This window comes from Panicum hallii, chromosome 4 (assembly GCF_002211085.1).
Source record: "Panicum hallii strain FIL2 chromosome 4, PHallii_v3.1, whole genome shotgun sequence".
NCBI classification, from domain to species: Eukaryota; Viridiplantae; Streptophyta; class Magnoliopsida; order Poales; family Poaceae; genus Panicum; species Panicum hallii.
The window spans coordinates 48,080,998-48,105,334 of NC_038045.1; the positions used below are offsets into that span (position 1 = coordinate 48,080,998).

Here is a 24,337-nt window from a genome sequence, read left to right on the forward strand (position 1 = left end):
ATCTCAGGGGATCGTGTAATGGCGTTCTCCTCATTCAGGGGCGAGTTCACCAGTATAGCCGCCAGCTTTTTTCTGAACTGATCAATAAGATTTTGTGTAAAACCTTTTTCAAGCCTTTTGCCATTCCAATGCTCCATGTACTTTAGCATGAATAGGCCTCATGATGTCCGGTCTTCCTGTTGGGGTTCCTCAAGCATGTCAATATCCCAAGTGTTTAGTTTGAAATCTATCCACCATGAGTATTCCTTCTTGTCGTCTGCATCAATGTGATCAAAATAGCACTCCATTCCTTCAACCTACAAAATTTAATGTTAGTCGTCTATGCATGCAAACATTAGTACACAATGGATGTAGGATTTCTAAGACCTCACCATGTTTCTTACTACTTGCACGATATCTGCAAATTTTTGGTTTGTGGGAATTTAGGACATGTATACGCCTTAATTTTGAATTGACAACAGACACGAACCAGTGGTTTTGCGCAGACATAGGAAGGAAAATCTGCAAATAGTTTTGTAAAATTCATTCGATGAAAATATTTATTGGATTAAATAATGACACATATTGAATGAAAATGGTACCATGTGGTGTTTGACATATTTGTGTGCTATTGCCCGCATTTGGGCTGTCTCCTGTGCACATATTCCTGATTTCTCTCTCTGCTTGAACTGGAAACCTGCTGCCATCTGTGTGTTCTCTAGGTAGATTTTACCATGACTCCTTTTGTCATTTGGGATTTTCCCCCGCATATCATGTATCCTAGCATCCACAATCTGAAAATACATTGATTCAGGATTTTTTTCTCCAACAATAGAAGGAATCAATTAACATATTCATAATGACAAACGTTATCATCTAACCATCTTTCGAAGGAGTCATAACCATAATCTCTAGTTAATGTCTCCATCGTCTTCTTGGTTAGAACAGAATCCTTTATTTTCACGATGATTTGATCTTCAAAGCAAGAATTGATCCTTATAACTTGGTCAAATTCCGGCATGAAACAGCTGAACTCTGCATTCACAAGGACACATCATCAACATATCATCATGCAACAACATGATAGGCTTCTTGAATACGCGTCTTATTACCTTTCATTACGTCGTGTGTTGTCACATCACCCCACTTCCTTTTTGTCCTATCAAATATATGATTACTTGGTTTAGTGTTGTACAGGATAAAATTTACTCGCCTTATCTCCATATGGCTTTGGTGGCCTCCCAGCTGTGCTTGAAAGGACTTTGGAGACTCTACAATCTTGTAACCGAACACCAACCTCGTCCATCCGCATTAAAGGCTATAAGGGTGTTAGCATACTTAAAGAAACATATGCATATTCTGCAACAAAATAATTATGTACCTGCGTGTCGCACTTTATGTCAAACAGCGTCCTTTGAATGGTATCCAGGGTGACATTTATTTCTTTTATCTCTTCACATATATCCTCCTGACGTCTATTAATTTTATTGAACTCATCCAGCGACCAGGATTCAAAATAATGTACTTTGTTCATGATGTTGCCATATGCCAAAGAAAGCTACATATTGACAATGAATTCCATCATAGTGCAACAATATATTAACTGGTTAGGAAATAAAATTTATGCGATAAATACGGGCTTTTTTCCAATCGTAGGTGGGTAAATGTATGGTTTCTTTGCATAGGCAACAGTAGGGTCCTCATCGTCATCGGGATCAAATTCTGTTGGGCCATCATACAATACCTCTACGTTTGGATTTACACATGGTGATTCAGTATGTGCACCAGTCTGATCAAAATTATTCTGCATAAAATACCAACAATGTTTGATACTACCTAGCAGATGTATTATACAATTATGCAGGAACATAGGAGAAGAAAAAAAAGGAACTTACTGGATTCAACGGCGCTGGTGTTTTTTCGGATCTATAGGGGTCCCTAAAGTATCCTTTGTTGTTTTGGGTGCTGCAGGAGATGCCTCTGATCCGTTCGTCATGGCGACTGTGCTGCAGTTTCTGGAGCGGCGGCGGCGTCGATCCCCCATGGATGGTGCACACGCTAGAGCTGCGGCGGCGTCGACAGTAGATCGCTGGCTGTTGCACACGCAGGAGCTGCGTTGGACTGTTCATAAAAAAAAAGTCACGCAGGAGCTGCGTTGGACTGTTCATCCAAAAAAAAAGTCCCTCTGATGTAACAAACTCCTTTCATCGACGGCAATATTTATATTGGTGTCAGGAGGGTTGTCTGAGTACAATACGTGTATGTACAATTGGACTATCATTAGTCTGGAGATGAGAGAAAAATAAATCCTTTTGAGCACTTGTGCAAACGTTATTAGGCTACTAAAAGTTTTTTTGGCACTGGACGCACTTCATCCCTGCTGATCTTGTCCTCACCAACCAACAACTGCACACACGATTCGTAATACCAAAATTGAAGTACTGAAATTCCTGCAAAAACAGTACAATTTCAGCAAAGTGAGCAATCCAGATTCTACAGCTCGTGCCATAAACATTGAATCAGCATTTACAATTTCAGATATTTGGTAGGCCAAATTCAGCAGGCCATGAATGCACACAATGTAGTTCAGTACACAAGCAGGGCTATGGGAAAAAAAACAAACCTCATCACCTTCAGTTAGTACTCCAGAATTCATGGCTTGCCTTTCACCTCTTGTTTGATCGCGGCGCACCTCTCGTAACAATCTTCACTGGATCGAGTACTTTGTTGCCAGAAGATCGATTGGCCGCTGAGAAGTGCGCCGGCAAAGGCCCAAACGACGTCTCCTCTTCTGTTCCATTGTCCTCCACACCTTCCTTTAAAATATCATCTAATACCTTCATTACCCTATCTGTATCCCGTTGGCTCCTCGAAACTTTGAATAAAGCTCGATTGCCCTTGTTGCGAGGTGCATGGAAATGATCCATTTGTACAGTCCACACATGCGTGTTGGTACGCATCTCTGTTGGGATTCATCGTCCACCTAAGAGATAGACAACATGGAGGAATGCTTCCAATACGAGCATACTTCAGGACACAGAAAATGTGTGCACATGTAATTCCTTCACACTCCATCTTCCGGCAATGGCATCTAGTATCAATCAAAGATGACCCAAATGTACAGGCTACGTGGAAAAACCGCTGGCGATTGCCTTCCAAAGCAACCTCATACCTCAAAGATCCATTATCAAATATCACCTCTCTAACAGACCAATTATTCCCTTTCCTAATCTGTATGACCACTCTCCGAAAAATTATTGGTGTGAAGGTTTGAGCAACACTTTTCTCAAGCTCATCGGCAGAAATCTTAGTGAAAGGTGTAGAAACCAACGCTTTAGCGTCAAGCTCAATCTCGTTCCTGCGAATGCGTGATTTGCAGAACTCATAATGTTCCACTAAATCAACAAGGGACATTTTCCGGTCTAAATGATTGTGAAGCCTCGAGTTCAAACTCTCGCTCCTCTGATTGCTTTGCATGCCCAAGAAATGCCTCCCTCTTGTGAACGTCGCCGCCCACTTCCTCCTTAGTTCATACATCATATTTACCCACAGGTTATCTTCTTTGATATTATGAGTAGCTCTAAAGTCTATCCAAAGCCTATCAAATTCACCTTCCTCCATTGCATAGTATATGAACTTTCTGAAATCACTGAGCTTAGCACCACGAAATCGTTTCAGCATGTTCTGCTCTATGTGCCAACTACACAATCTGTGATCTGCAGCAGCATCACGATCTCAATTGCTCTAGCCATCGCTGCATCACCATATGTAATTAAGGACCTTGGATGCTGTTGGTGCATCGCCTCCAAAAATGCCTCAAGAAGCCACACATAAGATAGAATAGTCTCATCTGATAATATACCACAACTGAATACAACCGTACTCCGATGATGGTTAACTCCAGTGAAAGGGACAAATGGAAGATTGTACCGGTTCACACGATACGTGCTGTCAAATACCACGACATCTCCAAAAAACACCATAGTCCATCTGAGACTGTGCATCCAACCAGAAAAGGTTCTTAAATCTACCTTCTACATCAAAACTATACTTAAAAAAAACTCTGGATCTTTCTCTTCCATCTGACGCATATGATTCATCACGAATTCCGCGTCGTTCCCTTGTACCTTTCCCTTCTTCTGCCTCGAAAAAGAATTGTACAAATCCTGCGAAAGAAATCCAGTCTCTCCTGGACCATCATGGCTGGTCTCCATTACGTCCAATGATCCGGTATGGACGAAACTCACCAAGCCCCAGCTCGACTGCCTCCGTTTTCTGAGGATCATTAAGCCCTCGGTGCGGCGGCAAAACAAAAGCGTGCTCTGGTTTAGCAAATGGATGCGTATGCACATCCACAAAATCAGTCACATACCATATGCCACTGCTTGCACTCCTCTGCACATCAAGCCTGGCGTTACATCCGCATCGGGTCAGGGCACGTGGCTGTCTTTTCTGATCCGTCCTTTTAAAATGCTTCTCCATTCTGTATCCTTCACATGAGCACACAAATCCCCTCCATGTCACCTTCTTGGTGCTAGGCTTGTACCTGACCTTGTCCTTTCTGACACTGAATCCTTTATGAAGTGCATAAGCATTGTAAAACTTGAAGAAATCTTCCTCCATATTAAAGGTCTGATTTGCCACATATTTATATTCCTCAATTTCCTCCAGGCGAATGTACCCGTTCTCCTCCATTCACACTGCACAAACGACAAAAAAGTAAAATGAATATCATTCCAAGATTTAATCAGTAAAGGATGCACGGGAGAAAACTCAGAAAAGCAACGCTCTAGCTCTTGCTTAATTATCTTTTCCCTACCCAGAATAAATTTATATGCTATATGCTAAAAAAGAATAATTTTAATTTCAAATACAGTGGCACACAACTATTTGTACTACCTCCATCATTTCAATTCATAGTTTATAAAAAAAATGCAGCCACTCTGCAAAAAACATGCGTGGTGACCATATTTCTGCTCAGGAAGATGTGATCAACGGAAGCAATTTAGCATGCGGTTTTGCCGTATGCTCCTGTCAGCGCTTCCCCACGCGAACAACAATCAGATTTAATCGAAGATTTGAATCAAATAAATTTGCACAAAAAATAATTTCTAACAATAGACAACAGCTAACTATGAAAATATGAGAAACAAGGAAGCCTGAAATCAGAGTACGAAGGCTGAAATCCAACATATACAGCAAGTGCTAAACTCTACCTCACGGAACCATGTAAACATGCACTAGCAACAAATCTGCAACTTATGCTGTCCTGGACACATTAACTAGTTCGATGCAAATTGGGGACGACGTGAACTGACATTAGCGAATACAAAAAAAGCTTAACCTCTAATGCCTTAGGACGACCAGCGGGACTACGCGTTGCAACAGCCCAAGGTCCTGCGCTGCAAGCGAAGGCGCGAGCGCAGCAAGGGCCGGCCGTCGGCGGCGCGCCCACGACCGCGCGCACGGTAAGGCCGGCGCCCACGAGGACGCCCGGCGCAGGATGGCAAGGGGAGGAGGTGGCGCCCCGGCGTCGCCAGCACCCGTGCGCGGCAAGGACCGGCGGCACCTGTAGAGGCCGCCGCCGACGAGGTCACCAGACGCAGCGGCCACGAGGAGGAGGCGCCTGTACAGGCAGGCACGAGGAGGAGGCAAGCGGCGGCAGCATGCGTGAGGAGGTCCTCCGCGTGAAGGGCGGGCAGGCACGACGGCGCCCGGCGGCCGTCGGGATCGAAACGATCGAACAGAGAGAGAGAGAGGCAGCGGTCTGGATGACGGGCGGATGACGCGTGGATGACGGGCAGCCAGATGCAGATGCACGATGGGGAGGGGGGCTAAAATGAAAAAAGATAAAAAGTTCTCTGAATTTATATTAAGTCACTAATAATAATTTTATCCCTTCCAATGGACTGGATAGTTAGATCTTCACTATACTAGTACTACTAAGTGGTAATATTATGCGCCGTAGAAGTTCTTATTCATAGTGTGCCCCTTACGTGGATCGTTGGTTAGATGGAGGTGTTGCTGCCCAAAAGAAAAAGAAAAAGAAAAAACCCCAAGCATATGCAGATCAGGCAACCCAGAACGAGCAAGGCATCAGACATTCAGACCACGCATCACTTACCAAGTTCAGCATCTCTATCATCGATTGATCGATCATGTTAGTACTTATACCACTATGCTCTATGTATAAGGGTACGAAACTTAGCGCCACTGTACACAACTGCAGCCGAAACCTTGCATGATAAAGCATCCATATATGGCAGTATGGCACTGGAAAACGTACGGGAGCACCGGCGACTGGATTCCGCTGTGTCTAGAAGAGACGGGCACCAGTGGGTGGAGCTTGGTGGACTGAGGAAAGTGTCTGTCTGTAGCTACTGCAAGCTCCTCCTGCGCTTCTCCCGGGGGCAAAGCGAGGCGGTGGACTCCGCCACGTCCTCCAGGCAAACGGCCTGCATCTGGACGGCGATCAGCTGGGAGGAGCGAAGGGCGGCGGCAGCTGTTGGGGAAGCGGAGACGATGGCCATCGTGCTGCTGTTGGACCTCCTCTGCAGCCAGCGGCGGGCGTGCTCATTGGCACCCCTGCTGTTGCCCTGAGAGGAGCTTGCAGGAGATGGGGAAGGTGTCTTCCTCCGGTTCCTTGAGCTGGTGGTGGCGGCGTCACGCCTGCTGCTTGAACCTTTGCTCCGCGACTTGTTCCAGCTGAAACTGAAGGAAAGGAAACCCTTGCGCTTCTTGGGGGATGGGTTCCCAGGATTGGCAGTGGCTTGTGCAGGTTGAGTAGCACCAGCGACGTTAGAACTTGGCTTGCCATTGAAGAATTTGGACACTCTTTTCCTGTTGTATGTAGGTAAGAATTCAAATAGGTCAGAGTAACTGAAGAAGTATATATACAACAAATTGCCCGAATACGACAGCGCTATGGGATCTAACGCAAAACAGAGACAAACAATTTCCAGGTAGCTTGGGATATTACTATTTATAAATAAAAGGCGCACGAGCGGCGACAAGAAATGAGATGAGTATCTAAATGCATGTGAAAGAACTTTGTTGCACCTGTTTGATAATTAACCACATTAATTACATGCTAAACAAAAAAAGAGTTATGTTTGAGCGCGCTTGCCAAAAGTATGTTACCGTTTATAACCGAATAAGCGTTTTATACCGTTACAATTTTTGGCGCTTAGCTTGGTACATCAGCTCATGAGGCGATAGGGTCACTGATAGCGCTGAGTGGCAACTATCGTATTATCATATTAAACCCTAAACCTTCTCATGCACAAAACATTCTTAGTTCTCACCAGCTTATTTTAGTAGGGATAAGAATTCACTATGCTCCATACATAAACATTGCAAAAGACCTGTCTATGGCACTCATAACATGGTAGCATACACAATATCCTTCAAAAACATAATTGCATAGAAGGCCAGCTGCAGTTATCCTTGAAATCGATCAAATAAGATCAATGTAATGGCATGTGGAAGGTATTGCCAGTTATTGCAGACTGTAGAGATAACACTGACAAAACCACCAGATAGAACTGCACAATATCAAAGCATAGCATGTAGATGAAAAATACTCAAGAAAGATTCAAGAAACACAACAGCAAACAGAAACCCAAGCACAGCTTTAGTTTTCTGCTACTGTGGAGAACCGAAGAACCTAAGCAGTTAATATAGCATGATGAACATATTCAATTTTTGTGCATGATGAACACCTCATATAATTCAATGTATTATATGAGGCCATAATTTTTGTGCCAGTTATTGTGCATGATGAACAATACATCTCCTCTTGGCCATAATTTTTAAATTAGCAAAACAGTTAATATAGCATGATGAACACCTCATATAATTCAATGTATTGTGCAAATGTATCAACTAAAAATAATTATCTTCTGTAAAAAACACTTGAAAGAGCATGTGGTGTTCTAAAGGTATACTATTGCTGGTTACCGTCTAAGTCAGATGGGACCAGCAAGTGAAGTATCAAGAAAAACAAATTGTAAATATTCCTTTTAACTTCAATATCCACTTTACTATCATAATTGTAACATCAACTCAAAGCCTTTGGGTTCTTAATTGAACTATCATATCCTATGCCACTATGTTACTAATAGATCAGAAACCATAAGGGTTGAAGTATGTCTGCAAAAATTTTCTATCTGCCTATGTTCATCCTGACGTGGGGACATGGGGTCCCCTGGATGAACTGTGACAAAATCATACAAATATTCTATGAAGATTTGCAAGGAACCCCACATTGGAACTAAATAATCAAGCAAAAGGCATGGGCAAGAGCAAGAATGCAGTGAGTCTGGAAAGCATTTCCAAGCTAAGCATGACAGGCCTTTCATCATGACACAATTCACCTGGAAGAACACAAGTAGTCTTCCCAACAAATTGTCTGAGATCGTTATGGCACCAATAGGCATACTAAAAAAATGAAAACTACATAAGCGGCCCCCATATGTCAGACGCAATCGAGCAGCCAGCAGCCAAACATACTAAACTTTAAGACAGACAATCATCAGTCGCAGCCCCCCTACAACGCTTACGCACACTGCAGCCACCAAAATATCCAGATCGTGAGTGCCACACCACTTTACCCGGACGATCACAAGGGAAATCCCCAGATTTCTTGACAGAGCACTTGAACACAGAGGCACAGACTGCTTCAGATACACCCCGAAATGACACAAAATTTCACAACAAATTCTACAGTACCACTCGAATCACCCGAGACCCCAGAACACCCTCCAGAGATGAACACTGAAGAATCGGGTGAAGAAAAAAAAACAATTTTACACCTACATCACCCCACAACACTCCGAAGTGAGAGGATCAGAAAAGTACTAGAGTACAAACTAGAATCCCTTTCTACCTGCAGTGCACGACATGACCCAAGAAGTAGAGAAACAAGCTACACAATCCTTGCAAAATCCGTGATAAACCAAGGATCCAGCACGAGTACGGATTACCAGGAGAAGACTGGCAAAGCCCCGGATTAAACTGACCTGTTGCTGGGCAGCGCGTCCTGCAGCGCGTCCATGGTTTCGAACGGGCCCCTGTAAGAGCTCTGAACCTCCCCGTCGCTCTCCTCCATCTCGTCGCACTGCAGCACCGCCGCCCTGCTGTCGCTGCCCGGCGCCACCGACGACGACGACGGCGACCCGCCCCGGCGGCCGAAGCCGGAGCTCCCGCCGTCCCCGCGCCACGCGTCCTCGGGCACGATCGGCATTGCTCCCCCTTCTCGCACTCTGTCCCCTCCTCTCTCTCTCCCCCCCTCCTTCGCATGCAAAGAAAGGGAGCAGCGCCTCACTCGCGCGCGCACGGGGAGGGTGGTGGCGGGTCGGGGGGGAAACTGCCTGCCCCGCGTGCTGCTCCGCTCGCTCGCTTCTGACCTCTGCCGGGTCGTAGGGGTTTGGGCTGCACCAGCTTTGGTTTTTGGCTGCAGTGACGTGCGGGCCAGAGCTTCAGTTGCAGCAAGGGAGGCTTGCTTCCTGGAGCCGGAGATGGGTGTGCGGCCGTCCGATCTGCTCGGTGGGCGGCTCGGATCGTCCGGTTAGCCTGCGTGGAGTGAAACGGTGGAATTCTGCCAGCTGTTGTGCGCCGCCTGCGGCTGCCGAGGCTTGTCCTCGAAGGAACCACAGGTTTGAAATGCCAGTTTAAACATGGTAAATTTGTCAGTTGAGTTGGGCCTTGGAAGAGGTCAATTCTATTTACTGCTAACAAATAAGTCAATTAGCAAATCTTCGAAGCGGTTTATAGCTTTGCATTATGTTATCTTGGCTGTTACATGTTCAAAATGACTGGCGCCGGCTGGAGCACCTCTCGCAAAGTGAACTGACCGAGTTCACGTGTACTCTCAGCGACGACACAATTCAATTTTCAGTTTTGTTGACGAAAATACCTATTAGATTTTGAGATTGTTATTTTTCGTTATATTCTTTCTTTTACTCTATCTTTTGGCAGGTGCGATCGAGATCAAAATCTTCAGTTTCCACTGCGCGAAAGGCCCTCTAGCTGACTTGGTTAGATGGCTCCGATAGCACTCCTCAAGTTCTGGGTTCGACTTTGCCAGAGAAGTCAGTGTTCAGTTTTTTTTTTTCAGTTTCCACTGCAAAAAGACTTCAAAGATACTCCCCCTTTGTCGGACTGACTGCTATTGCTATGTCATTCCCGTGTTGTCCTCACTATCATACCCTAATTCAATGTCTTCTTAATCTTTGGTTGTTCGGTCTACCTTCAATAGTTTAGTTATGATGGCTTCTTTATGCATGCTTAGACAAATATATGACGGATAACTGGTTAAATAATATGATAATATTTGTTGTTCCAAATATTGAGGTGAGCTTTTTCGTCATCTTTTCCCTCTCTTTTTGCTACCATATGTCCGCACAACCGCCATCTTGAACAAAAGGACGTACAAACCACATCACAAAGGATGATCTCGTTTGAGTTTGTGTTTTTGCATTCGTTTCTTGTTCAGATGTTCCCCACACACCGATCATTGATTGTGAAGGGTGTCCTATATATATTCTCCTCATAAAGCAATTAAAACCACCTGATTCCTCCTAGCCTAGGTGACCTTGCTTGTTCGATGTTAGTGTTAACCTGTGCAAGCAGCAACACACATATATATGGTCCATAGCATGCATCTGGGAGTACTATATATACGACCAAAGCCCACAGCGGGGTTCCCAACATCTTGTACCGCATGCTGTCCTTTGCGCATGCCTTGTAGCGCCACCCGTGGTCCATTCTCCATTGCTCCTCAGCCCAACACGCACCAAGAAAGAACAGACCGTACCGGTTGTGATTGTTGGCTACTACTGATCCAGCACAATGTTTTCTTCCTCCAGAAGTTCAGGGTCCAGTCTTGGCTTTCTCCTTGGTCGACGTGCATGTTGCCATGGACTGGTGCTGACACTGCAGGTTTCAGCCAATTGGCCGAGCTCCGCTCCTGTAGAATTCCAACAGCCGGCGAGGCCAATGCAGCCGTATGAAAGATTTATTAAGCATGACTCACCAATGGAAGGAAGGTACGCGTAACGCAATGCTAGAGTAGATTATCCTGAGGTAACGAACAGATGATACGATCCGCCATTGGAGATTTGGAAAGATCCTCTGCTGAAGGGGAAGAAGACGATGGCCGGATCAGGCGTTGCCGGTAGCTGCCGACAGGTGCTGACAGCAGTGACTACCAGGTGGGTGGAGAGGACAGGCGATGGGATCCCTCCCGGCTATCCAATTTTACCGGCCAGGTTCTTTATTAATCGCTGGCATGTACACCGGGCACATGCGCGCGGCTGCTGCCGGCCGCGCGCTAGCTCTACAGAAAATTCAATGCCCGCTGCTGCGCTGATCCTGAACTCTCGTGTGGAGCTTGGAGGAGGAAAACGGGCAGACCATGCGCGCCCTGCCATCCTTCATCTGTTCCCAAGACATGGTTCGATCGAGGATGCAAATGTTAATGTTGACTGGCAGTCCATGCTTTCTTGGTACGAATGACAACAGAATGAGAAATGTCGAATAAGCAGGTGCAGTTTTCAGGTCAACAACTCTCTTGGTTTCTGTTTGTTCAGCCTTTCAGAACATATAGCAGCAGGAGTGCAGGACATTGTCCTGCTACATTATACATGTAAATGTAGAACCCTTTGGTTGATGTCAGAGTTGGTTAAGGCGACAAATCGAAGGATTCTGAGATGGCAGGTGTGCAGACAAAGTGTTAGTCTCTAGACATGATCCAGGATGTATGGGTGCGTGCGTGCTCTTGGACCCGTTGGGGGCAGAGGCCAGGCACTCATGGCTCGTGCCCGTGAGCTGAGGCTCAGACATTGGTGACCACCGGAAAATACACCTGCTGACCTGACCTGCGCCTGCCGGCGGGTCGTAGTCCACATATATCCACTTGCGAAGTCAATTTTTTCCCCTTCAATTATCGCATGTGCCAGGAGTACTCACAACCAGACAGGCAGGCAGGGGCAAGCACGTATATCCGCTTGCGAGAAGTATTCCCTTTTCTTCAACTACAAAGATAACTAGGATGAGCTGCGCGCTTTGCCGCGCCCGTGAAGACGTGAAGCATGCATCAAGCACAATCAGATTTAAGCTACGGTGACAAATGAAGTAGGACCGGCCTAACCTGAGATGTGTGTGGGATCGTAGCCTGAAGTATACACATAAATTCAGCTAAGGCTATAGAGTATACACATAATTTATTTTAGACAAAAAAATAACTTATACTATTTTTCTATGTCTAAAGATCCATTTATTGGGTACTTGGACTTGGTTAGTATCATATAATGCTTCTTAGCAGGAAAATAAAAGGTTAAAATAAATAGAAGGCTCCCTATTCGTAGTTACATACATAATTGAAGTTAATACCTTAAATTTTAAAGTCAATCTTCATGTTGTTCAACTCGAAAAATAGTGCAAACATAATAGTAGGAATGATTGGTCCCCCACTTGAAAGGATGACCTCCAGGGTGAGAAATAATAGCAAGGCATCATAGCTTATAGGGACAATAAACAAACTGGTTATTATATGATGTTTGGACCAGTGTTAGTAGAAGTTTCACAAGAGGTTTCATAGGTATTAAATTTCATGCCACATCTGCAAATTTGCTGATATGACATGGTCATTATGAAAAGAGAGGAGGGAGAGTTTTATGAGACGAGAGAGGAATTTCACCGGCTCGGTTACCAAGTTCTCAATCTCGGATAGCTGTACGATAAGACTATATAGTGAAACGACCTCAGAGATAAATCAATACTGTGATAACCGTGTAGAAGATCTTCTACCATCCTGTCTGGCTCTCTTACTTACCGCAGGTCGGTCTTACCTCAGGCCTTGTGCTGCACAAGCGTACACCAACAGTACAAAATGGTGAGGCTGACGTCGCACATGATGATCTATTGGGCTTAGTTCAATCGTCGGACGGTCCAACACTAAAGCAGCCTGCAAAACGGCCCATAGCAGCAGCAAACGTGAACAGACATGTCAGCGGCACTAATATGTTGAAACGGCAGGGTGACTCCCGTGCCTCCTTTTTCTTCCAGGATAAGAAGGTACTTATGTATGACGCTTGTACAACGTGAACTAAGATTTATGGTGGTTGTTTTTTCTAATGAAACTTGTTAACTTAACTGTCCGACTCGTCCACGTGTATATATCCTTATCACACATCTGCTCTCTCCATTCCAAATTGCAGATTGTTTTGGTAAATATATATATATAATTTTTACTATGTATACGTATTTAGACATAGTGTATATCTAGAATTCTAGATGCATATCAAAATCTATGTATCTATATTTATCAAAATGACCAATAATTTGAAATGGAGGGAGTACAAAATATTACAACTCAAAATATTGGTGTTAATAAGGACCTATTTGGATTATGAATAGAGATTATGAAAACATGGATATTAAGGGTCTGTTTTTTGCCATCTAGATTATATAATTTAGTTTATGGTCTAAGGATAATAATAATATGGTAATAGTACACCATGGACACCAAAATAGCAGCTTATTTCATATTATTTGTGGTCCATGGTGGCATTTTACCTGTGCCTGGATCATGGTAAATCATATATAGTCTAGGGAGGAAACAAACGGATCTAAAACTCTAGATTATTTAGATCCATAGACTATATTCCCTCCGTCCAAAAAAATGCAACTCTCGCATCCTGAGGAATCAAACACCTTCAAGTTTGACCAAATTTATAAAAAAAATTACTAACACTTATCTCTCCAAATAAATTTAGTATAAAAATATATTACATGATAAATCTAATAATAATTATTTTATAATATAAATACTAATATTATTTTGTATAAATTTGGTCAAACTTGAAATTATTTAACTTCTTGGAAGCGAGGGTTGCATTTTTTTTGGGGACGGAGGGAGTAGAATTGTATGAATTTAGGTAGTAGTATTATCTACTCTTAGTTAGGTGAGACCAAATTATGGGATCATAGGTTGGTTTAGCTAGCTGCACTAATTGGGTGATGAGATCATAGAAATCTAGGTAGTTAGATTTTTATGATCCACACCATAATCTAGTTGTTTGGATCAGCTGCACTTGATCAAAACACCATAGTGCAGAATGCTACTGCTCTCTCTCATAGTGTGACTGTGGGTACATCGCGCAAGCACCGGACGCGGCGCCAGGCCCGCCCACGACCAACGCCGGCATGGTGCCTGCTGCGATGGGCCGCATGATAGGCACTGAATTGTGAGGCCGTCCAGCCCACAGTCAGTGGTGGGTAGGGCAGTAGCCAACTTGCACATGGATCCGCTCGCACCTCACTTGACAAGATTTGCATCAATTGTTTTTAGTTGTGCTCTAGGCCACCGTTACAAACAGCAAGGGAAAAAAAATCAAGAAGCCCAGAGATAACAGTCAAGAACAGACGTATTCCATACGCTTAATTCAAGAAATGGAGCCCAGATACAACAAAGGAGCTCTTATGGCCATATAGGATCGACACGTCGACAGCCCTCGGAAGTGCTGTTTACTGCACATCTTATGAAAAAATTTCTCCGGTGGCATATCTTATAGATGCTACTACATAAGTACATGTGCATTTGAAAGAAAACTAGCTGTCAAGTAAACATTTGGCGAAAAATACACGGGGTTAGAACTTTGATGTCGCCTCTTTGATCTCCTCCAAGGAGATAGCCTGCCACAAGTACACAAGTAAAATCATTGAGGGATTTGCGCTAAGATGTCATGGATGCAGATAGCAGGGTAAAGTGTGCAAAAGGGACATGCCTGGTCCTTTCCAGCAAAATCATTGTCGGGAGTAAGAAAAAGCATACAGTGGCATTCCTTCCTGCAAAAGTAGACCACTCACATAAGAAATGATCCTTCTTGACAGCACATAGTTTGTTGTTTATGATTTTCCTTTCAAGGGAAGAGAACCAAAAATTATACTCCCGAAGTTATCTACCAGAAATAATTAAAAAAATATCAATATACGACAGGTTGTACTTCGCATTTTTTGTAAGGCATTCATAGTCGATACTAATGCTATGGGATAGTTTCAGAGATAGCTAGCAGGCCGATCAGTCATCTGATAAAGAAGTGAAAAAGAGCTTCCGCAAAGTGCAGCACTACTTTAAACATAAAACAGCACTGTGGCAATATTTCCTCTATGCACTATCAAAAAAAGAAAGTTGGAAGCATAGTTCACAAACACACCTCTCACGCATGGGAACGCATGGGCAGTTCCAATATCCTTGTGCTACCTCGGCAGCTTTGTCATCATAATGCCTGGTTAGATTTACATGAAGTTTAGCAAAAATAAGTGCATGTTGTACAAATAATGGACGACCAATTGAGGGGGAAAATACAAATGATAAATTACCTACAAGGGCATAGAGGAGCTCCGAGTGTATCCTTGTGATCAGCAAGTCCCTGCAAACATGTTAATAGTTTTTACTCAAAATGATGAAGACACAATAAGCATTATCATATATGCTTTAAAATTAAGCAGTTACTGAATTCCTATATATACTAGAAGATGATAATTGCTCTAAGAAAACTGAAGTAAAGGACTTCACTCAACAAATACAGCAGCTGTTAAAGTTCTACCAATCACAGAATGAGGATTGTTCGGTCTAACACAGTCCTTTGTTTCTTTTTCCCCCTTTTGGTAACTAGCGTACCCATGTGCTTTAGATTATATGCTTGCTGCTTTATTACAATATAGTAGTGCACATTTCCTCAATCCCTAAAATGGCACTGAAGCTGATATCCTTAACCCTAATCTGCTTAACAGATCCTCCATCAACCCACAGCTCATAGAACTGTAGGAGGTCATCTTCTGGATTTGGTCGAAGAAAATAAAATATCCTTGACCCCATGGTTATTTTCAACCACAGCCTGTGTTGACTTTCCTTACGTTTTAAAGCATCTTCTGTCAATAAAATAAATTTACATTTTAAATCGGCACCTATTCCATTCATCATATTTATTCTTCTCTTTTAAGAATAAAATATAAAACGTTAACTGAGAAATTGGATGAATAATGGAGCCATCCTGTGGCCACCTAGTACAGATGAACTGCAGGCCTGCAGCACAGCCCCTGTACCAAAAGGCGGAGGCAGTTTGCCCCTTATCATCCACCGTCTAACTATCCTCTGCACAGCTACCACCCTCAGGTCATAAAGACAGGAGCTGAGGCATCTAGAAGGAAGGCAGGGGGGATTAGTTCTCTCTGATTCATCATGAGGGCGACAGTGGGATTAGTGTTTACTTTCTATTTCAGCTTTATTCTTAGCATGAAGTAGCTTCCATCTTCCCAGCGCAGGTATCTAGTTGTATTCCTAAGACATGGTTTAACCTAGCTGTGATGGAGGAATGATGTGTTTGTGTTTGCTGGCTTTCATAAAATTCTGCTCATTCCTAAGCTTTATCGGCTTATGGCATCAACACTGTCCAAATCTTATCCTCTGATTCCAACAATCACCTGTTTCTTTCCAGCCTATTGCCACTCCTGTTCTTTGCTTCCATTTCCCCCCGACCTGTACCCCAAATACCCTCCTCTTTGTCTAAAGAAAAACCTGGTGCCGAGTTGCTAATATACTCTAAACCTTGGTGTTAATCGGTGGCTGAGTGAATGTCCTTAAGGTTGGGTCGCAGCAGCTAGTACCTAGGAGAAGGGAGTGGAGGACTTTCGGGTGGTATACTAACCTTGATGACAACGGCAGTGACGGTTTTGTCCGCGCAGAAGAAGGTGTTGGAACGGCGGGCATACTGCTCGGAGAACTTGCGCATGATCTCCACCGACTTGTCGTCGGAGGCTGCCTCCGCTCCTGCGGCTGCCAACACCAGATTCCATTCAGTTCGTCCCGATTCCAGTCAGGGGAGGGTAAAAATGTGCGTCCCAGAAATTTGGGAGATCGGCCCAAACGTACCTTGAGCTCGGACAACCCATCTGCCGCGGGGTCGTCCTGTGGGCGCCGTCGAGGCCGGGCGGAAGGGGAGCCCCCCGCACCCGACGGTGGTGGCGACGGCGGATGTCATCGCCGGCCGGTGCCCACCCGCCGATCTGGAGGAGGCGCTCGCGGTCGTGGTTGGGCGGAGGGGAACGGAGCGGAGCGAGGAGAGCTGCGTGAGTGAATGGCCCAGAGCAGAGCGGAGAGATGGGGAGCAGAGGCTGGTGAGGGGCTTGGGGAGCTCAGTGGCAGCGTGAGGATGGAGGATGGAGAGGCGGATGGAGCAGCGGCGGCCGTGCGTGTGGTCCGTGGATAGAGACGGAGAGAGCCTGCGCCAACGCGAATTCTCGATGCGGTGTCAGGTGCGGCCGCGTGGGAGAAAATATCCCAAGCCCTCAGTGATATTAACCCAAAATGCGGTGTGTGAAAAGTATCCTAACCGAAAAATTCAGCTCAAACAGCGATTTTCTACAGGAGAATAAAAGGGACAAATCCGAAGTTGTTAGATAATTATGTGGATCGTATCGTGAACCGATTTTTATTTACGTCTACATTTAAAATTGTAAGTCGTTCGGCAAATCTAAATATATAAATTTTACAATATATGTAAGTATATGTTTCTTTAGATATATAGCAAATTTAAATTTATCAAAATGATCTATATTTTAACGGAGAAAGTAGGAGGTAATTATCTGAATTTTTCTCACACCTAATACTAGCATGTGTTTAGTTGCAGAGTCCAGCTGGATTGGGACGGTTCGACCCGGTTGAACCAGCGTGTGCGTTTGGTTGGGAGTTTCGATGAATCGGGTCCGACCCACGTAGGAATATTCGCATGAGATCCGGGTTGGAATGGGTCCTCCGAATCGGAGGAATCATTCCGACCCACTTCAAACCCGTCACAGCTCCGTCTCGCTCGGGCCAGCGCGAGCGCGGGGCGGGTGAGCGGTAGGCGCAGACCCGGGCAGGGGCGGCGCCGCAGAGCCTGCCGCGATCGAGGAAGGTGGGGGCGCGGCGCGCGGCCCGGTTAGGGGCGCCGCCGCGGCCGAGGAAAGGGCGGCGGCCGTGAAGGAGGGGCAGAGAAGGTGGGGGCACAGCGTCGGGCGGAGGAGCGAGCGGCGGCGTGGCGCGGAGCTCGGGCGGAGGAGCGAGCGGCAGCGCGGCCGGCCCGGGAGGAGCAAGCAGCGTCGCGGCCGGCAGGGGCGAGCGCGCGCGAGGCAGCAGCTACTCGGCAGCGGTCGGTGCGGGGCAGAGCCAGAGGAGAAGGGGACGAGCAGACGAAAAAAAAAATAGGATGACAGGTGGGGCCCGCGGATGGCTGTTGCTAACGGTGTGGCATCCATGCCATCCTCTAAAATAACTGGATCCATCCCTCTAATCAATCAAATAATAGGCAGGTTGAAGCCGGATTGAATCCAACCTAAAAATACAGGGATGGATACAATCCATCTTCAAACCAAACACATGCTAAACCTTACTTACGTGCCCCAATGATGGGTAACATTTTCTTTTTCTCTCCGTATCGAGTAATTGCTGAGCAGTTGTGAATAAAAGCGGCACGAGCCGAGCTGCCAGCGTGCCAGGCATAGAAGCGTCAAAACCGCGCACAACCCAATACGAGACAGGTTTGAAGGCTTGCATTTTCATTTCATGGAAGAAGCATCTTCAATTCTTAATGTTTTACAACTCCTGGCTCAATGGGAGCATACATGATACAGCAGCTACGAAGAAGCAAAAAGGCCCATCCGAATAGAAAAAAAGAAGAAGGATGGGGGTCCTTGCACAACTGAAGATGCTAACCTTCCGCATATACACTGGAACTTTTGCCTGCCTTGTTTACAAGACACAGATCACTCTATATACTTACAATGGTTCTCGCCTATTTTCCCGTTCATATGAGTCCTCTCTAACTGTACAGAAGAATGAAATAATCATTCGACCAGCTGCCCTTTTTCGCTTTCCTCAGCTTCTTGCAATGAGTCCAGCCACGTTCTGGGCAACCTTTTTCTTGGCCTCCGATGAAATCGGTGAATCGCCGATATACATGTCGAAGAAAGCCTCTGCTCATCAAACAAGAAGCAGTTTAGTCAAATGTGAAAGAGGCACAAGTTACTTCCTCAATATAAGCTTATCCGTAGTGTTCTCTTTCAGCACTTTCATATATGTTCAGGGACTCAAGAGTACGAGGAAAGCAAAGTGCAAAAAGTATAGCATCTTCTGTAAATATTTACTTAGCAAGTTTTTACTTACTGCAAAGATCTTTGCTCTCAACAGCACCAATTTGTTTCCCATCAACTGCATAGAGATGTTCTTGTCAAGACCGATCCAATATTACAGTGGAGAACAATTCAAAAGATTCTAGCTAGCCTAAGTTACTTACTTTCTGTTATTAGCTTCCCATCTGATGTTTGACAGAAGTCGATTTTTGTACCCTGCAGTTATATTGACATATTATCACTGTAATGAAGCTGAGCACAAAGGACGACTGCAGAGTGGGCAACATCAACAACACTTTATCACTATATTCAGACCTAAATCGATTTATAAAATGCACCGAGGGAAAAACTTCCTGGATTATAAACCTACTATACATTTCAACGGCATACTATACAAGGAACGCAGGGTGTAGGTAACTAGTCATGTGATAATGTCTAAAGTTACAGGGCACCAAACGATGGGGTGGACCTTACCACAGGTATGGCGATATCTTCCGTGAAGTGAGAACCAAAGGTCTTCAAGCAGTGGTAGTCTGTGTTAGGATTCATCTGGTTGAATGAAAATATAAAAGGCCTGTAAGTCTAATGTTCTACGCTCTACAGACTAGTAAAGAAGTGCAGTAGCAACTGAGCCACAAAGTACCTTCTTGAGACGCAGGCCAAGGGACTTCTCAAACACACTGCAAAAACAATAAGAGAATTGTGAGCCTCGTCTTGCAAAGACTATATTTTCAGGGAGAAAAGTGAAACGAAAGTTTTTTTTTGTCTTACTCTCGCACTGCACCAACGCTGAGGCCATTGTAGTTAACTACCAACCTAACCCTCATATCAAGGTTTTCCCTGGAAAATGGTAATACAAGTTTTGTTAGTGGATAATAGAATGTATAGGCAGAACTATTGGGTTTCGTATCATGCTTTTACAACAACAAATTTAGTGTCAGCTTTCAGAAGCCTAGAGTCTACTTGCCCCCTGAACAAATATGTCCACTCTGAGGATGAAGTGATCTTATGTGAGTGAGGCTGTGAGCTTTGCATGAGCACCTATCTGTTATGTATCATTGTCAAAAACATGCTGACATGAATGACACAAATACTCATGTAGATATAAGCAGGAACCCTAATGATAAGATATCAACTGATAGGAAGTATGCAGTGCTCCCAGAAACCACCTAGCACAATAACATATCCAGCTCAGTGGATGCTCCAAAACTTGGATCCTATAGTACTTAACAAGGCAATTAAATTTTGTGCAGTCACATTAAAAGGGGCTAGAGCCCTGTTTGGAAGAAGAGGATTGATGTAGACGTTTTAGGATTTAATTTAAGTTTTACTATAAGTATTTGAGAAAGAAAAGGTTGTATTATGAACCCTAAAAAATTGGATCCCAAAACCTCCTTTCCAAATAGGCAGGGTAAGTAACAAACTTAGAGAATTATCACCAAAGAAACTCTGACGACAATATAGGAATGGTGATATACTGATATCTCAACATACCTGAGAAGATCTCTATAGAAATCAGGGTTCTCCATCAGTTTGTCCGTTGGAACAGAAGCATACTTAGGACCCAACTTCTCACGAATAGAATTCGGTTGCATATCTATGAGAAAATTTCATCAGCAACAAAAAGAAGCTTCTAAAATAGACAGTATTCATTGCCAAAATCATACAAACAACAGAAACAATTTTAAAATTCTTTAACTTACATAAACCAAAAGCGTACAGGTTCAAATTCTTGACCCTCATTACTCTCATGCCTTTGAAACCTATCCCAACAAGGACCTGCAAATTCAACCATCAATGGGAACTGTCACAAAAGGAGGCATCAACACCAAGAATTTTGACAGAATGATATAAAAACTGGAAAGTGATAGACCAAAACTGAATAGTGCAAGTCAAGTTATTAACAATCCACAAAACAATTGGAGTATGCAGATACAGTATGAATAATAAATCATTATACACAACATAGTCATGTAAACTTCAAATTCTACATCATCAAAGAAAAATCGTGATAACACCAAACAAACAAGTATGACATATTCCAGCTGGTTATATTAATATATTGGATCTTGCTTCACCACTTGTCTGACTATATAAGTAGTACATTCATAGGTGGGTTTTATTACAACAATTTCTATACATAAGAAACAAAATCAATTTCTATGAAACAAGGGAAGCTAGGATTCTAAAGAAAAGAAAAGTACCGGTGCAGATGGACTGGAGTCATCTTCCAGAAATGCTGGAAACTTGATTCCAGTTTTTGGTTCAATGGCATCTTCTTTAAATATAGTACTTGGCACAGAAGGAGAGGCACAACTTCGGCACTTTCCTTCTACATAAGGCTGGTCCACCAGTCTGCTGATATAACCATCAGTATTTCTTAATGTGATAGCCTCTGCAAGCATTATTGGCGATCTTGTCCATTCAAACAAGGAAAGGATCAGTCAACTGAGAGAGATATACAACAGAAACAAGAGCGAATGATGAAGCTAAGAAAAAGAATGAGAGGAAAGAACAGAACAGAATAAGGAGAGTGCATCACAAGTACAAACAATTGTATCTGAGTATTGGCCTTACATATTTTCGAGTGGCGGTGCGACAGCAGCAGTGCCAGCAAGGGTGAGTAGATTGCAGGCGCCTTGTTTCTCAAAATCATTGCACAATCGCCCAATCATTGCGTTTGCAAGCCTAGCTAAGAGTAGCTGTATTGCTTGCTCTTCTCTTACTAGAAACCCCAACTGCAATCTAGTCAAATTTTGCATGTGGGAGCTCACTTGCTTCATATGCAACTGACAGGATCTAGAGCTGGTCACTGCTATAGCTGACAGCCAGTGGAAAATCTTAGGATCAGATGGTCTAGAAAGCCAGAAAAAGAGAGCTCTGGAGAACTTGTTGAGGCGATTGAAAGCTCCATGGACCATTACATTTCCAGAAGAACAAATTTTCCGGTGATGTCTTAAAGAAGTCCCCACCACGGAACCAGCATGTGAAAACAAACTCAAACCAAGGTCATGAGACAATGGAAGCTCTGATGGGAACTTGTATACATATCCCTTGTCAATATCAAGGTTGGATAGAATTAACTGATTGGGCTTCATCATGAATCGTCCTTCCAAAACACAGGCTTCTGAATGTAGGAAGTTGAATGTTGGGAATGCGGAAAATTTAGCGATCTGTCAACTGGAATAAAGTAAGATGAATCAGATAAAGAGGTCTTTTACAGTAAGAAAGTACAAGTATCTAGCAAGGATATGCATATGATGTCAAATAAAATATTTCGCCGGTGACCTGGAGTACTATTCAATCTTGACCTTGCTCTTGCGACATTTTTGACCAAGTCAACGGTTAATAGGCTAAATTTACAAAATTATGATAAAAGAAGTTTGAAGGGATATAACTGACATAGGTGACCTGGAACATAATCTCGCTAGCTAAACAGGCTTTAACAGCAATATTTCAGTAAAACCAGATTTTTTTTTTACAAAAAGGTCCTTTGTTGACCAAAATAATCACGCAAAACTATTACCTGAGCACAATGCCTTCATGTATCAAAATTGAATTAAAATGACCATTATGCCAGCCAAGCAATTTTTTTTCCTCTGCGACCAAAATCCGTCCTAGCAAACACCAACCACCCTGCCACCTCACGATCCCAACGACCGAAAAACATAACTCTGATGACCAGCAATCCAGTCTAAAAAATATGCAATTTCCCCGACGCGGATCAACAAGCCTCCACGAAACCCACCCGCATTCACATCTTCCCCATCACAAATCGCACCGCAGACGAAAAGCTCGAAGAATCACCGAACCTGTAGGCTCCAAATCGGCCGGAGAGGATGCCGCGGCAAAAACAGGCGAAGGGCGAGAGGCGGGGCAGGGAAGACCGCCAACGATCCGCACCTACGATCCCCCGGCGGACGGGTTATCGCGGATACGGGCGCGGGATTAAGCAGCCGCGGCCCGGAATCCGAATCGGGAGGGAAATGGGGAGGCGAAAAGGAGCTGCTCCGGGGGTTCCCTCTGCCTCCCCAAATCCGAATTCGCTCTCGCCGGCTCGCCGCGCCCTCGCCCTCCCGTGGGGTGGAGAGGCGAAGAACGCGTGCTCGTGCTCCGACGCTGGCTTTTCCTCCTCCTCCTCCTCCCCTCTCTCCGCCGCCTAATTGAACGTGAAATAGGGCTCGGTAGCTTCCCTCCTTTACTTTTCGCCGGGAGGCCACGCAAAGTTTCCTAGATTTATGTCCAAGCCCTCCTCTCCGTTCATGTCTGGATCCTGATCGGATACGCTGAAAACGTAGGGGCCGGGGTAAGAAGTTCCGACCGTTCCGGGAATGTGCTGGTCCTGGTCGGGGAACCGCGGGGATATTCCTCGGGATGATCGGACGGCCGCTAGGCGTCGAGCGAGTAGGTTGGCCGGCGGTGGCCGTTGATGTGACGTGTCCCCGGGGTGGTGAGGTCTCGCGCGTCGACCGCGGAGAGAGGAACGCGGACGGCGGCTGAAACACGTTGAAAACGGGCGGGTCCGACGTGTTCAGAGATTTCGCCGGCAATTTGATTTCGCTCCTGCTTTGACTTTTTGACAGGTAATTGCAACGATCAGTTTGGAGCAGCTGCCTCTCAAATCTCAGGTAGAGCTCTTCTATCCAAGTTCTAAGTACTAACCCAATCCATAACTCTTTTTCTTTCCTCTTCCAATCAAAGAAGTCCGATTAGTTTGATTTGAAAATTTAGCTCGTTAAGATTAGGGCAGGTCAAAATATCAGTAAGAACTTTTTTGCTAAAATTTTAACAACTAATTTGTGAGATGGGCTATTTTCTAATTTCAACCAAATAATTGCCAAAATTTATGGTTGCTAAAATTTTAACGGTGCAAATTTTAGAGCTAAACTAATCAGGCTTCTAAGTAGAAGAAGGGATGTCCCAAAACACTCGCTCAGCTGGTCCGATCAGCCAATCGTACCGCGCGCGCGCACAATCAACCTCGCTTGTGTTGCCTAGCACCCTGAGCTAAGCATTGTGTGATGTGGTAGTAAATACCGTGGTAATGATCATGCTAGACTTGCATGATACCGCATGTCACATTGATACATACAGTAAGATGGACATTGGCCAATGAACGAAGCACATGCCGATTCACACGTGTCGATGAAGGAAAACATGGGGCATCTTCCTGGTGGTGGGGCCA

At 44.5% G+C, this 24,337-nt stretch overlaps 3 protein-coding genes and 1 long non-coding RNA gene across 11 annotated transcripts; all 4 read right to left on the reverse strand.

Moving 5' to 3' along the window:
* Nucleotides 1-48: 48 nt before the first annotated feature.
* LOC112890214 lies at nt 49-5,773 on the reverse strand. 7 transcript variants are annotated; one of them, XR_003228282.1, is made up of 6 exons: nt 5,324-5,773; nt 2,603-4,679; nt 1,875-2,429; nt 1,616-1,783; nt 1,361-1,537; nt 49-1,297 (listed from the first exon to the last, which is right to left on the reverse strand). It is a non-coding gene; the product is annotated as an uncharacterized LOC112890214 (long non-coding RNA). The 7 variants fall into 7 exon arrangements; XR_003228283.1 differs by having other exon boundaries at nt 49-1,014; nt 1,092-1,297; nt 1,361-1,783; XR_003228281.1 differs by having other exon boundaries at nt 49-773; nt 848-1,297; nt 1,361-1,783.
* A 583-nt stretch (nt 5,774-6,356) lies between these two features.
* On the reverse strand, nt 6,357-9,231 carry LOC112888525. Its single transcript, XM_025954750.1, has 2 exons — nt 9,000-9,231; nt 6,357-6,819 (listed from the first exon to the last, which is right to left on the reverse strand). The coding sequence occupies exons 1-2, from the start codon at nt 9,221-9,223 to the stop codon at nt 6,357-6,359; spliced, it is 687 nt and encodes a 228-aa protein (XP_025810535.1). The 5' UTR covers nt 9,224-9,231.
* A 5,159-nt stretch (nt 9,232-14,390) lies between these two features.
* LOC112890170 (ferredoxin-thioredoxin reductase catalytic chain, chloroplastic) lies at nt 14,391-17,268 on the reverse strand. Its single transcript, XM_025957046.1, has 6 exons — nt 16,916-17,268; nt 16,692-16,819; nt 15,364-15,413; nt 15,198-15,269; nt 14,769-14,829; nt 14,391-14,676 (listed from the first exon to the last, which is right to left on the reverse strand). Exons 1-6 carry the CDS (start codon nt 17,022-17,024, stop codon nt 14,632-14,634), a joined length of 465 nt encoding a protein of 154 aa, XP_025812831.1. The 5' UTR covers nt 17,025-17,268; the 3' UTR covers nt 14,391-14,631.
* Nucleotides 17,269-18,560: 1,292 nt separating this feature from the next.
* Nucleotides 18,561-23,331, reverse strand: LOC112890084 (fatty-acid-binding protein 2-like). Of its 2 annotated transcripts, none has more exons than XM_025956930.1 (11): nt 22,965-23,331; nt 21,730-22,325; nt 21,357-21,567; nt 20,856-20,931; nt 20,647-20,749; nt 19,924-19,992; nt 19,796-19,832; nt 19,627-19,701; nt 19,317-19,368; nt 19,187-19,231; nt 18,561-18,996 (listed from the first exon to the last, which is right to left on the reverse strand). In XM_025956930.1, the coding sequence occupies exons 2-11, from the start codon at nt 22,251-22,253 to the stop codon at nt 18,899-18,901; spliced, it is 1,290 nt and encodes a 429-aa protein (XP_025812715.1). In that variant the 5' UTR covers nt 22,254-22,325; nt 22,965-23,331; the 3' UTR covers nt 18,561-18,898. The 2 variants fall into 2 exon arrangements, with proteins under 2 accessions (XP_025812715.1, XP_025812716.1); XM_025956931.1 differs by having other exon boundaries at nt 21,730-22,332; nt 22,965-23,330.
* Between the last annotated feature and the right edge of the window lie 1,006 nt (nt 23,332-24,337).

Bases quoted from the DNA above. Each gene is read 5' to 3' on its own strand.
- LOC112888525 (XM_025954750.1), bottom strand. From the start codon at position 9,223: ATGCCGATCGTGCCCGAGGACGCGTGGCGCGGGGACGGCGGGAGCTCC. The intron at 6,820-8,999 runs GTCAGTTTAATC...TACATACAACAG, and splicing joins GACGCGCTGCCCAGCAACAG to GAAAAGAGTGTCCAAATTCT.
- LOC112890170 (XM_025957046.1), bottom strand. From the start codon at position 17,024: ATGACATCCGCCGTCGCCACCACCGTCGGGTGCGGGGGGCTCCCCTTC. The intron at 15,414-16,691 runs GTTAGTATACCA...ACATGTTTGCAG, and splicing joins TCACTGCCGTTGTCATCAAG to GGACTTGCTGATCACAAGGA. The intron at 15,270-15,363 runs GTAATTTATCAT...AAATCTAACCAG, and splicing joins GCTCCTCTATGCCCTTGTAG to GCATTATGATGACAAAGCTG.
- LOC112890084 (XM_025956930.1), bottom strand. From the start codon at position 22,253: ATGATGAAGCCCAATCAGTTAATTCTATCCAACCTTGATATTGACAAG. The intron at 21,568-21,729 runs GTAAGGCCAATA...TGAATGGACAAG, and splicing joins GCACCGCCACTCGAAAATAT to ATCGCCAATAATGCTTGCAG. The intron at 20,932-21,356 runs GTACTTTTCTTT...TTGAATTTGCAG, and splicing joins ACTCCAGTCCATCTGCACCG to GTCCTTGTTGGGATAGGTTT.